Source organism: Folsomia candida, unplaced genomic scaffold, assembly GCF_002217175.1.
Source record: "Folsomia candida strain VU population unplaced genomic scaffold, ASM221717v1 Fcan01_Sc029, whole genome shotgun sequence".
NCBI classification, from domain to species: Eukaryota; Metazoa; Arthropoda; class Collembola; order Entomobryomorpha; family Isotomidae; genus Folsomia; species Folsomia candida.
Window position 1 is genome coordinate 1,235,350 of NW_019091221.1, and position 13,719 is coordinate 1,249,068.

The 13,719-nt window shown below is 36.1% G+C and overlaps 2 protein-coding genes across 4 annotated transcripts; both read left to right on the forward strand.

The window, feature by feature from the left end:
* The first annotated feature begins 1,098 nt into the window (after window positions 1-1,098).
* Window positions 1,099-8,578, forward strand: LOC110860086 (BTB/POZ domain-containing protein 2-like). The gene is made up of 6 exons (XM_035860001.1): window positions 1,099-1,687; window positions 1,778-1,903; window positions 2,360-2,571; window positions 3,060-3,185; window positions 3,276-3,482; window positions 8,304-8,578. The coding sequence occupies exons 1-6, from the start codon at window positions 1,523-1,525 to the stop codon at window positions 8,467-8,469; spliced, it is 1,002 nt and encodes a 333-aa protein (XP_035715894.1). The 5' UTR covers window positions 1,099-1,522; the 3' UTR covers window positions 8,470-8,578.
* A 2,535-nt stretch (window positions 8,579-11,113) lies between these two features.
* On the forward strand, window positions 11,114-12,861 carry LOC118438985. 3 transcript variants are annotated; one of them, XR_004837176.1, is made up of 7 exons: window positions 11,114-11,272; window positions 11,407-11,460; window positions 11,576-11,662; window positions 11,777-11,816; window positions 12,089-12,302; window positions 12,491-12,516; window positions 12,670-12,861. XR_004837176.1 is itself a non-coding variant. In XM_035859972.1 (5 exons), the coding sequence occupies exons 1-5, from the start codon at window positions 11,185-11,187 to the stop codon at window positions 12,738-12,740; spliced, it is 453 nt and encodes a 150-aa protein (XP_035715865.1). In that variant the 5' UTR covers window positions 11,120-11,184; the 3' UTR covers window positions 12,741-12,861. The 3 variants fall into 3 exon arrangements, 2 of the variants coding, with proteins under 2 accessions (XP_035715865.1, XP_035715866.1); XM_035859972.1 differs by lacking the exons at window positions 11,576-11,662; window positions 11,777-11,816 and having other exon boundaries at window positions 11,120-11,272; XM_035859973.1 differs by lacking the exons at window positions 11,407-11,460; window positions 11,576-11,662; window positions 11,777-11,816 and having other exon boundaries at window positions 11,123-11,272.
* Window positions 12,862-13,719: the final 858 nt, after the last annotated feature.

Below are 13,719 nucleotides of genomic sequence, written 5' to 3' on the forward strand. Positions count from 1 at the left end.
CTTTATAACAATTAATTTAGATTTAGGAAGTGTGTGCAGAGCAAAAAGGCAGGCAGTGCCTTTTCGTCTTCCTGTTTGCCTTTTTGGCCCACAAAAATGCGTGCCTTTTTGTCTTTTTGCCCTTTTGCTAATTGGGGCGAGATGAGACAATAGGCCTATGATAAAGTTAAAGTGAAAGTTGTTCATTGCGTTTTTATAATTGCCCTAAATATGATTTTTAGCCCAAAATTTGATTAATTTAAAGCTTTAGCGGACGACGATGTAGAAACGACGCTAAAAATGTCTTGGGAGAAGTCTTCAACTAATTTAAAGTATTGAGGAAAGCTAGAACCCTCAACTACAATTTTAAGAACATTAAATATATTCTGTCATTTCCTCAATACGTTATAAACAACAATAAATTAGTTTCAATCATGAAAATCGAGCAAGTAGGCAAAAAGGCATCAAAAAGGCAAGAAGGCACGCAAAAAGGAAAACGGGCATTGAAAAAGGCATGAAGAACTAGCAAAAAGGCTGCCTTTTTGCACACACTGGATTTAGGCCCCCATATCCAGCTCACATGCCGGCCCCGAATCTATAGTTCCGCTACTGTTTTCGGGCACACCCCGAAAACTTTGCTTTCGAAAGCGAAAGCTTTTGGCACACCCCCAACTGGAACTCTAGAACCCGGCCTTGGCCGGGCTAAACCCCAGTAACTACATAAATAAATATGACCATATAAATATTATTTTAAATAATATTTATGCAGTCATATTTATTCTTTCTTAATAAGAAAGTATGTATGCTTGCCATAACATATGTACATATGTACGTAAGTAACGAACCCTTCAAAAATATTTCAGGGTTAATCCTTTTAGGAAATCAACCTATCGCTTAAAACCTCACTCACTATGAATAACCTAAAGTGACCTTTTTCTTGGAAAATACATATCTATTTATCACTCAAATTCCAACATACCTATGTACTTATTTATCCTATGTTCAACCTTTGCTCTAAATATTTTTGGAAAGGCAAATATACCCTTCTTTTTGAGTCGAGGCATTAAAATTATGCCCGTTTTTAGACCCATTCCTTACTCAGAAATGGAGGCGGAAGAAGTTAGGGCAAATACGTGTGGTGCCGTAAGCCTCGTGGATGTACATTTATGAGTAGGGCGGACTTATTAACATTGATAAAATACGATTACGCTGAATTTGTGGTGGGACAATGTTCCCCAGTCCACCTGTTTCCGCTGCTACTGCATGTGTACATATGTAGAAATGGCATAATTATAAAGCCTTGGCGACTTGTTGTCCAGGTATAAAATGGGTAGTCTGGCATTATTATTGCTCATTGCAACGGCCACACTCGTTTCGAAATAGTTGAATATTCATATTTTGGTGCTTAAAGATTACAGAATAAATTTTGAGTTTTTCCTCAACCTTAACCTCAACTATCAATTTTATAGTTAGATAAATATATAGCAAGCAGGAGTTTTAGATTACAATTAAACCTGGTAATTTAATTAGATAAAGGTAAAGCATGAGTGACATTTCCGGAACTATGGTAAAATCTGAAATTCCTTCCGAAATGTTGTCAAAACCTGAATTTGACTGGAACGGAAGTCACTACGATCGAGAATTGAACCTCTTTCTCACCGGATATCAAAGTGATTTGATTCTCCATCTGGGAAGTGAAGGGTTAAAGGTATCTTGTCTAATCTAATCCTAAGTTTACGATCATGTATGAAGTAACGATTTAACTTTACGTATTTATGTTTTATTGATCAATTTATAGATTCCCGTGCACCGAATATTTCTCCAGGCCGGGTCACCAGTGCTGAACGAAATGCTCAAGAGAACAGCAGCGGATCTAATTATTAAAGACGACGTCGATATTCGAATTTTTAGGATGCTACTTAGGGTAAAATTCTTTAATTACTGAGAAATTGAAAAGTCTGCACTCTCAGGGGGCGGCGGAAGTTGGGGGGTGGGGCAAATCGTCCCCCCTGGATGCTCTATTTTTGGGTAATAAGATTATTGTCACCAACCGGAAATAAGTCAAAAACTGATGTACCAAACAAAGTTGATGTCGTTACATTTAAAAATGAAAATAATGATTTTTTAAATAATTAGTTAATAAATTTTAATTAATTATAAATTTAAAAAAAAAAAATTTATGTATACTCAGGTACTTAAAATGTTCATTTTTTATTAAAGACGTCACCTCTGTTTCGTACCCCGTTGGTGAAACAATGACTACGCTACCCAGAAATAGAGTGCTATACATGGTACTTCCAGCGGGTGACGATTTGTCGCTAAGTAATCTAAAGTGTATTTATAATTGAGTAATTATTTTTACTCTACAAATCATTTCCAGTATTTGTACACGGGAAAGTCCGACGTGGAAATGGGGGATGCCCTTCAACTAATGCAACTTGCGACCAAATATCAAGTCCAGTGTTTGCGAGACCACTGCGCTACTGTTTTGGAGGGGGATTTGACTTTGGAAAATGTACTTCCTTTGTTTCAAAGTGGGATGGAATATGCTCACGGGGACTTTATCCAGTCCACGCTCAAATTCATTTGCACGTAAGACTAGACCTGATAAATTCACGTTTTTAGGAGTATGAGTAACTACAAGCAGTGGCGGCGGAAGCAGGAGGGCTTTGTCCCCACAGAAATGCTGCAAAATGTTAAAAAGTCCCTCCTATTCCTATCTCATAATGCTAATGTCCCCCAACTTCCGCCACCACTGACTACAAAAAATTCACTAACCCGGAAACGTTATGAGTATGTTGTGGTCACCATGCGTAAGTACTAATTTAGTGGTTTTAGTAGAATTCGAACAAAATGAAATATCCAGAATTTAACGTTGCATTGTATTCAGAAATACCCTACTTTTTAGCAGGAAAATGTCCAAATTTAACATTGGGATGGTATATGAAAAATTCCACAAAATTGTGATTCAAGAATTTACGTATTTCAAATCTTTCAGAAACGACATTTGCCTCATTACGAATCAAAATGTTAAATATCTGTAAGGATTATTTTCACAGTTGGGTAATTTTATCTGACAGGAATGCACGAAAAATTTTGAAATCTGACCACTTCACCACGCTTCGACTGGACTGTTTAATCGAAGTTATTCAACAGGATTCACTCCAGGTCAGGAACGAAATAGAGGTGTTTGAAGCAGTGTATCGGTGAGAATGAGCATGGTTCAATTACTTAATTCAAATAAATAATGATTGATTTATGTATGTCCTAAATTGTTTATATGCAAATATCTCCAGCTGGGGTCAGGCCGAGTGTACGCGTCTCTCTTTGGATTTTAAAAATTCTGAAAATCTCCGGAAATGTTTGGCCAAACCACTGACTCATATCCGATTTCCGTTAATGAGTCATAAAGACTTTGCTCTAAAAGTGGCGTCAAAGAAGCTGCTAAACGTCGAAGAGACCATGGAACTACTCACCTCCTTTCTTCTCCCCGTGGATGAAAGGTTAGCACTGAAAAATTTTATACCGTCAAATTTGTATCCTGTATAAAATAGTATACATACGAAGGTAAAACATGGCGATAAGCTTCGGAAAAATCGTAATCATGATTTTCGCTGGCAAAATCGCACGATGCTTACAAAATCTCGTACATAACTTAGTTTTCAATACGAATAATAAATACTAGGATACCAACAAATAATCACAATGAAGGTCTCCGAACTCACATATGCTCGCTCATAGGCGCAGCCACGGATTTTTTCCAGAGTGGGCACTTTTTAAAAAAATATCATACCTGTAAATAGTGATTTCAACGTTACTATCTGGAAGTTTTGAGAGATATGTACACATACATATCTAACGCGCTACTTATGCGGGCCTATAATTTAAATTATTGCCTCTCAACCTGGGCCTTTTCTGTGTATTCAAATGGCGATTTTGAAATCTGTCATCTCCGATCGTTTTTTTAAAAATGAAGATTATAGTATACTATAGATACATCTAAAAATTAAAAGTTTTTAATTTAAATTGCAAAGTTAAGAGACTATGTAGAACTTGGACTTTTCTCTTTCATAAAATAAAATAAATCGAATATACTAACAATGCACATGTCAGACATGTTTTTTACGAATCATCTTAAAACCAGTAGTAAAAAATCATGGAACGAAACGCAGACAACAGTTGGTGTAGCACTTGAGCCCTTCTGCAGAATTCACGGAATGGCGAAGGTTTTAAATTGGCAAAAACTCGGATTTCGACCATGTGAAACTCTGCGGAGATCACCTCTCCGCGTTCCGGTTTTCTCCTTCGCCAGGTCATCAGTTCTCACCTTCAAGACAAATTTGATTTATTTATTTTCCAACCAAGTTCTCATTCGGTTTTTCAAATATTTACCTAACGATTTTTCGTTGGATTTGAAACAATTTTAGCACGTTTAAATAATATATAAACTATATAGATTCATATTCAATTAACTTCTTACCAGTGAAAAACTAACAAAAATTGGTTCAGAATAATAGTTCATACAATTTTGTTCTTTCCTTCGCATAGCGCGTTTTAAAGACTTCAATGAGAAAAATTATGTCGTTGTTTGATCTTCGTCCTTATCACACATACGAATATAATAAATAGGTTTATGAATAAAAACACAATGTGAAAGAAACACAAAAAATTCAACTATGCTGAACCAATTTTAAAGGATTTTTCCTTTCAGAAGTTAATTGAATCTTTCTAAATATTTTACTTAAATGTTAAAAAGCGTTAAAACATATTTAGAATCCAACGATGAAAAATCGTTCGGAAAATCGTTAAAAAATAGGATGAGAACTTGGTTAGAAAACTAATAAATTAAATTTCGCATTGAAGGTGAAAACCGCTAACCTGGCGAAGAAAAGCGCAGGAGAAAGTCGGAACGCAGAGACGTGAACTCCGCATGGTGAAAATGCAAGTTTTGCCCAACTTACAATGCACATGTCAGACATGTTTCCACGGATCTTCTTGAAACTAGCACTCAAATATCAAGGAACTAAACGCAAACAACAATTGGTGTGGCACTTGAGCACTTCTGCACAATTCGCGAAATGGCGATGGTTTTAAGTTGATCCCAAAAACGCGTATTTTCACCATGCGAAACTAAACGGAGTTCACCTCTTCGCTTTCCGATTTTCTCCTCCGCTTCTCTTCACCAGGTCATCGGTTTTCGCCTTTCGTTCAAAATTGAGTTTATTATTTTCCCAACCAAGTTCTAAGCCGATTTTTCATCTGTGACTTTTAAATAATTTTTTAACAATTTTTAATATTTTAAATGGATATAATTAACTTCTTAAGTGGAAATTATAATTTTGTAGTTGGTTGAGAATAGTGGATTCGTGAAAATAATTTCCACTGATAAGAAGTTATTTAAACTCATTTCAAATATTAGAAAGTGTTAAAAAATATTTAAAAGCCAAAGGTGAAAAATCGAATGACAAGTTGGTTGGGAAATTAGCAAATTAAATTTTGAAGGAAAAGTGAAAACCGATGACCTGATGAAGAGAAACGCAGGGGGAAGGCGGAAAGCGGAGAGGTGAACTCCGTAAATAGTATCGCATGGTGAAAATACGCGTTTTTGCCAACTTAAAACCATCGTCGTTGCGAATTGTGCAGAAGTGCTCAAGTGTCACACCAATTGTTGTTTATGTTTAGTTCCTTGATATTTTAGTGCTGGTTTCAAGAAGATCCGTGCGAAACATGTCTGACATGTGCATTGTTAGAACCTTGTATTTAGTTCCATGATTTTCTATTGCTGGTTTTAAGAAGAGGTAGGAATTAAATATTTTCTTATGGAAGAAAGAAAAACATAACCTTAATCTCATCATTTTGTAAACCTAAAAATTATCGATTTGCTGTTCTGAAATCTTGATAGAAAACGACCGGAGATGAACAAGTTTCAAAATCCTATTTGAGTCCATGGAAGAAGGGAAAATTGAGACACAAAAGTTCCCATTCAAAACCCGCATACCAAAGAAACAAGTTTAATATTTTAGTACCGCCTTTCTTCGTAAATTATTTCGCGATTGAAAATGTAATTTTGCACCGCATCCGTATTATGAAGTTAGATATTGAATATTTAGTAAGTATAGGTATGTAAATCTAGCCTAAGCTATTTGATGGAAATCAAGATCGGGGTATTGTACCTCGGGTTTTTGCGGATTTTGGTGAGTTTCGGGGTGGCAAAAAGAGCAATACAGACGGATAGTCGGTTTACTTGGGGTATTCAAGTTTAGTAAAGTGTCTGATATGTGATAAAAGGACATGCCTGATAATTCTACAGGTTAATTAGCTTTTAAAATTTAATTAATAACATGTTTTGTTGTGAAATTACTGGAAGGGTATCTCTTATTCAAGAATTAGACCCATTTTTCTCCGATTACCCCGATTATCCCGACTACCCGGATTACCTCGACTACCTCGACTACCACAAAAACCTAGACAAAACCCCTCGGTATGAGTTTTCAATAGGAGAGCCCCGGGGGTTTCAATAACGAAACGGTTTTCCATTCAGAACTTCGAGTTTTCAAAATCCTGAACATTATCTAATTTTTGATCTTTCAGGTGTTTCATCAGAAGAACTTATCAGATTTAGTAAAACTCAAATTCTCACGAAATTTGAGTTCCAGGTTTTTTGTCGGGTTTCTTCGTTTATAAAAATTATAACTCCTTCAAACTTTAAATTTCAATGGATTTTAGATACAGTCATTGCGAAATCATTGTGAAGCAACCTGTTTTCGAATTTGCAAATTCCCTATACAAGTCGAAAACTTTAAGGATGTTAAAAAGCCGAAGGTATGCATTTCTGGTAAATTGATTAAAATTCGCGCATATATAGCGTTCAATTTTAGCGAGGAGCTTGATGGTTACGTTATAGCACATTCTGAAAAATACAAAATATTGGTATGCTTATTTCATGTGTGCTTAACAAAATAAAATTCGTTCCGTGCAAATCTGCGTACTTATGTATGCGCATATCAAAAACCTGCACTGTAAGTTAAATTTCCAAGATCAGTAACCAATTGTTGTGCATTGCTTTAGTTTTTCTCAACTGCAGTTTTATTTCGTTACAATTTAGCCTGACAATGCGAAATAAAAATTAACTCATAATTTTGGACTCCTAATATTTGTCGAATTTAAAACTCATGATTGCAAATTTAGATATTAGTATTTGTAAGATAATATCTAATATTATCTCGTTATGATTTTTAAGTCGAGTCAGTAGGATTTGAAATGAATCTTGTGGGCAAAAAAGCCAAAATTGTGTAAAATTTTTTTACTGCATACCGAAAAATCGTGGGTAATGATTTCAAAATTCAAAACCTTGTTGACATATATTGATTTGGAAATGATTAAGCGTGATGGATTTGATTTGAATTTCAGCCCGCTCGCAATGTTAATCAAATGGGCACGTGCTTTTGGCGGGCAGAAATTCCATCACGCTTAATTATTTTCAGCACAATAGTGATAAAGAATTGGTAAGGGTACCAAAAATATTACACTGGAAGAATAAATTTCGGCGTATTTCTAAATTAAAAGTTATGTGAGCCATGTTGAAAACGTTAATTAAACCCTTGGAGTATATGGGAATATTTGAGGGTGGGCATTTGCATTAAGTGCCCACCCTGCGTTTTTCCAGGGTGGGCAATGCCCACCCTGCCCACCCCCTGGCTGCGCCTATGTGCTCGCTCACAGATTTTGACCAAATTATTTACTATTTACCAGTCAATCTCAAACTTAATTAGTATGAATTTTGCAAGGGGTGGTGGTTAACCAAACCTTGCAAATTTCATCGTAACTAAATTTGTGATCGATTGACACTAAAGTAAAAATGGGCTGGGTTGGGAGACCTCCATTGTTAGTGTAAGCGTCATTAACCCTTTAAACTGTAACGAAGACAATAGTCGTTTTATAAGGAATGGTTTAATTCAGGAGTAAGGCAAAAGTCGTCCTAAAAAATCGTGGTCATGGCGCGGACGGAAGACAATTGTCGTTTCTAGGAAGTCATTGATTTTCACCATTTTCTCTCTGTGACCTAAAATTTGTTGCAATTTTGAGGGATTTCTCCTATGCCAACACAATGCTAAATTTGAAGATTTTCTTCCTGAAAATTTGGATATTTCCCTATACAACGCAATGTTAAATTTTTTGATTTTTCAGTTTTTCGAGTTTTATTAAAACTCCTGATTTTCTCCTCCCGCGCCATGACCACAATATAATTATAGGGTCCCCGATTTAATGCATTTTCTTGTTAATCATACACGTTAAAGGGCTAACCTTAATTTCCTCTGTTCTAGAAATATGCTTCCACCCGGAAAATTCATGTCAAATCCACGACTCTATCTTACCAACTACATTGGTGCGCGTGTCACCGTCAGTCGGAACCTTGCCGGCGTTGCCAGACTAGTACGGAATATGACTGGGACACCAGGAAATACAAATGGCAGCGAAACTATTGTGTAAGTTATACAATTTTTGCCAACTTATTGTCCACTATTTTAAAATTATTCCCCAAGTGTATGTATGTACACATTTCCCCACCATCTTTCCTGACTGCATTTTAAGAAAATTTTGAGGTTGGGTCATGTCAATTCAAAATTTCCAGGAATATTTTTTTCACAAATTTTAAAGTTCGCAAATATGGGTGATTTATACTGGTAGAGTTGCGTTGTCGAGAGAAATAAAATAGTCCATAAAACACAATCAAAAATAGTGTACGTGAATAATTGTGTACATACATGAATAATTCTTGATACCGAACCTAACTTTGTCGATTTTTTAAACAGCAATTTAAATGGTGGGAATTCTATAATTTAGCCTGATTTTATTTACAACGAAACTCTCCCCCAAAAATCTTCTATCTGAATCTACATATCGTCGTACTAATTCCATAAAGACCGAAGTGCAGTCGATAGTTAATTTTAAAAAGACCGAAGTACAGAAAAAAATTCTAAAAAGACCTAAGTGCAGGCATGTATTTACTTATGGTTATATCTTGCCAAACCGATTCTTCATATATCGCGCTATTTAGCCATAAGTAAATACACACTTGCACTTAGGTCTTTTTAGAATTTTTTTCTGTAGTTCGGTCTTTTTAAAATTAATCACTGACTGCACTTCGGTCTTTCTAGAATTAGTACGACGATATATTCTCAAACTTTAAAATTTCATAACAAAATATTTGGCGAAATTTGGCGAAATTGGCATGACCCTATTTAGAGATTATCCCTGGCTCACAAAGTCAAAGGACCCTCGTCCCCACCATTTCCTCCGCAGCGTGCGGAGGCAAACAATCTAAATAAGCAATATAATAACAAAACTGAAACATCTCTCCCATTTGGAATTTCCACCACCGAAAAAGCTCTCCTGAGAACGATTTATGTTCCGAAAACAAATTTTGAAATGTTTGGAAGTCTACAAAATCAGACTTATTATTGGGATCGGTTACATGTCAATATCACTACGGTTTGTAAAAATTTGCACACGGCTTTGCACCAATAAGGCAGTGTGAACCAAGTGTTGAAATACTTATCAGTCCGACACGACGTGCCAAGCAAGTGCCAAATGACAACTTGGTACAAGATTGATAATGCCAGATCATGACGCCATTTGAGTTTTGTAAACATTGCACCGTGTGCAAATTCACTGAGTGCAAGTTATAATTATAAACTAAACTTAAAAAATTGCTTAGGTGAGACTAGAATTGCGATTAAGATTTGTAACTAAACCGTGGCCTCCACTATCAGAGAAAGTGTTCGTATTCCTAACATCACCGCCTTGGGAATAATTCATTGGGTTTCGTAATTATACAAATTTGAATCTAATAGTATGTATGAAGAAAATGTTTTACTAAATTTTTTAGTTATGATTACCTAATGGTTAGAAAATAACGGGAATATTAAGCAAGCTGAGAAATTTTACAAATTTGATTGTTTGTATGTTTAGTCATCTAACTATTTATTTATATTTATAACTTATTTAGAATTTGCACTAAGAAATTAATCCCAGGGCTGCGACGCCAGGAATTCGAATACTTACTCTGATTGTTGGGGAGGTGATTTATTTTCATATTTAAACACTCAACCCCACAGCAATGCTGCCTGGTTTCATACTACCGAGGGAGCGTTGTTATTTCTCATCCGTTGTTGGTCATGTAAAGTTTTTAGTGAAGCTAACAATATCTATTTTTCGAACAGAATTTTCAATTAAACCCCTAATTTTTGACTAATCAAGCATAAATCAAATTCAATGAGGTTTTTTAAAACATAGCACAGGAACGGAGAGGATTCCTTGTGTGCGAATGCCGATTCGGATTCAGCATTCTCATAATTGAGTCTGGACACGTATTTAATAAAAATCTGTCAAGCAACGGCAAAGTGGTGGAACCGTAGCTGAATGGTTCCTTTTTTCGTAACCAAAGCTCCACCTAAGAAACATCGGAATAAACTTTCAACATGATGAATGACAGAAGAATAATAAATTTTACAGATATGCATAACAACCACTTAAAACAACCTGGTATAAATACTGCATCATACGTACCATAAATTTCGTACTATATCATAAATAAATAGAAAAAAACGTCGTGACTAAATACTATAAAAATGAAGCTTGTTGCAATTGCTGTCGTTCTTGTCTTGCCTTTCAAGACTAAGGCAAGCCTTGCCTTAGTCTTGCCTTAGTTCGCATGCATGAAGTTGTATGTACGGGTAACCAACCCGCCATGACCAAATAACTGCAAGGCTAATACTCTGGATTACATAAGAAGCATATTTGGATTGTCTGGAAGAACTGGGCGTTAGATTTAACGAAATGGTGTGGGCGTAACATGCACATCTGCGCTGCTGCATTACAGAAAATGACGGGTGATTCGCAAGTGTCATAAGTATTATAATTTCGGCGAGCGAAAAATGCATCAGTCGAGCAAGAATTTTGCACACATTTTTTGTGCACATGTTATTTCAATTGAGACGGAGGGCGTATGTTGGGTACATTTTCTTTTGAAGGACACCAGTACAACAACTTTTTCGACTACTTACATTTATTTTTTTTATCCAACTTGTGTGTACCCAAATCCCAAAGAAAAATATTCAACTTGGAAAAGTTTTTATTTCCAAAGTGTAGCAGAAAATCCAAAATTGATGCTAAATCAATTAGCCTTTGGCTTTGTGGAACCCCATGGCTACCTCATGGAACCCTTGGCCAGGACCTCCATACATTTGGACCCCAATCAACCATACAACCCACCTTATTGGTATGACAACAAGTAAGTAAACTAGTGACAAATTATGCTATTTAAAATAAATTGCATTAGTCGCAATGATTTTTCGCTGAATTTGAATTACTGAGTCAGAACTGTACTCACTATATTTTTGGTTAATTAATAAATTTATCTCTCAGAGGAGTCTGGTGCAATAATGTTCATCAAGATCTCCAATATAGTCAGTGTGGAAGGTGAGTAGGAGCTTATCGAACATTCGTTCTAAAATAAGAAACTTCCGGTTATGAAGTTCTATAATCTGTTGAAAATATTGGTATAACAAAAATTAGCGTCTTTATTTTAATCAAGGTGTGGAGAGGCCGCTGGTAACTACGACGCTTCCCAAGGTGGCATTTACGACAAGGCGTCCTTACCGGCAATTACACTTCGGGATCTGTAAGCAGTAACTTCAATTTATAGTAGATAGCTAGTGAAAGCCGGTTAAAAATTAAGCTTAGCAAATTCAACTAATACCATACGATCATAAGTTCACCGAACATATTTTTCTAGATAATTGAAATCAAAGCAGGCCTTGACAACGCCCATTTTGGTAAGAACATTATGTTATAACGCTATTAAAAGTAAAGTTTCTCAAAATTAGCCTGCCTTCTGTTTTATATATTTGAACCCGAAACTTTCGCCTGATTGGTACAAAATGACTTCGAAATAGTGTACTTAAAATTTAGCTTAAATTGGGCGACGCGTTCGCACGTTACCCGTGCCTTTGTCATTCCACAAAATCAGTGAACACCTTATGTATGCAAATACGTAAATGCAAGGTGCCTGGACTAATGTTTAGCAATCATTTTTTCTTGTGTTTAGGTCACTTTCAAATGGAGCTTTGCGCCCAGGAGCAAGAGACCAACAACTGCTTCAACCTCCTTCCAGTCGTCTCGGCCTCGCAGCCGTTGAGAGGAGAATACCAAGTCTGCATCCCGTTCGACAACCCTGCACCACCTAATGACATTGTCACCGTCCGCCTCCAGCTCCCAGCCGGAGTTAGGTGCAGTAGGTGTACCCTCCGGTGGACCTACAGGTTTGAACACCCTTAAATAAATCCGAAAATAACAAAAAATTATTATCATAAGGGTCAAAAATGTTAGACTGCAGTATTAATTAGCGTGAACTGTATATATGCATGAGTCAATTTAGACCTAAATTGATCCACGTTGCGGACACATAAATTTTTTAATTTTAAAAATACTAATCACATAATTTTTTCAGGACCTCGTATCCTAATGGAGCACCAGGTAATTCATGAAATTACTTATACAACAAATCATTAGAAAGAATGAAAGATTATCATTCTAACTGATGTACTTCCCATCAATTTACAAAAAAATCATAAATTGTATGTTTTTAAGTGTGAGTTTATTTTTGTATAATTGTCCGTATTTCCCCAGACTGGAACAATTGCTATACTGCAGCTCCAGCCCAAACCTTCCGGAACTGTGCGGACATCAGCATCAATTAAAAACAGAATATAAAAATGAACACAAATTATTGTATCCCCAGTACAATCTGTACACAATGTGTAAACAATTTTATCAATATTCAAATAAAAAGCAAGATAAATAACTGCAGATATTTAATTACTTGGATTTTGTAAACCACCTTTCATTTGATTGGATAGAGTATGAAATAATCACAAGTTTAAAGTTAGTCGAGCATTGTAGTGCATAGACTATATTACTCTACGCTTCGCCGAGCAGCGGCGTGAGTTGGGAAGGTTGGGAAGCCGAAACCTGGCCCCCGCGAAGCGGTGGTCCGCAAAGCATGAGGTAAAACTAGAGGTGAGCTGGATATCCATTTTTTTGGATAATACATGGCCCGATCCAATCCAAATGGATTTGGATGGATTGGATCTAAAAATTTTTGGGCCAAATGGATTTGGATGGATTGGATCTGAAAAATTTTGGGTGAATTGGATTTGGATGGATTGGATCTGAAAAATTTTGGGTGAATTGGATTTGGATGGATTGGATCTGAAATTTTGTGGGTGAAATGGATTTGGATGAATAGGATCTGGGTGGATTGGATTTGGTCGAATTGGATAAATTTCGTCACCATAAAAAATATCAGGAAGTGTTCTTTTTAACACTCCGATCTCATCCTGACAGTAACTGGGCCATACTTTTGTTGCATGGCACACACTGTGACATATATATTGTCCAATCAGATTTATCCCGAACACTAACCATGAGTTTATATATATAATTCTTTGGATAATCCATGCCCTGATCCGATCCAACTGGATTTGGATGGATTGGATCTGAAATTTTTTGGGCCAATTGGATTTGGATGGATTGGATCTGAATTTTTTTGGGCCAAATGGATTTGGATGGATTGGATCTGAATTTTTTTGGGCCAAATGGATTTGGATGGATTGGATCTGAAATTTTTTGGGCCAAATGGATTTGGATGGATTGGATCTGAAATTTTTTGGGCCAAAT

What these genes read in the sequence shown, in the direction of transcription:
- LOC110860086 (XM_035860001.1), top strand. Translation starts at nt 1,523, where the DNA reads ATGAGTGACATTTCCGGAACTATGGTAAAATCTGAAATTCCTTCCGAA. An exon ending in TTTTTAGGATGCTACTTAGG is followed by an intron (nt 1,904 to 2,359) that starts GTAAAATTCTTT and finishes AATCATTTCCAG; the next exon opens with TATTTGTACACGGGAAAGTC. An exon ending in ACGCTCAAATTCATTTGCAC is followed by an intron (nt 2,572 to 3,059) that starts GTAAGACTAGAC and finishes TTTATCTGACAG; the next exon opens with GAATGCACGAAAAATTTTGA.
- LOC118438985 (XM_035859972.1), top strand. Translation starts at nt 11,185, where the DNA reads ATGGCTACCTCATGGAACCCTTGGCCAGGACCTCCATACATTTGGACC. An exon ending in ACCCTCCGGTGGACCTACAG is followed by an intron (nt 12,303 to 12,490) that starts GTTTGAACACCC and finishes TAATTTTTTCAG; the next exon opens with GACCTCGTATCCTAATGGAG. An exon ending in GTATCCTAATGGAGCACCAG is followed by an intron (nt 12,517 to 12,669) that starts GTAATTCATGAA and finishes GTATTTCCCCAG; the next exon opens with ACTGGAACAATTGCTATACT.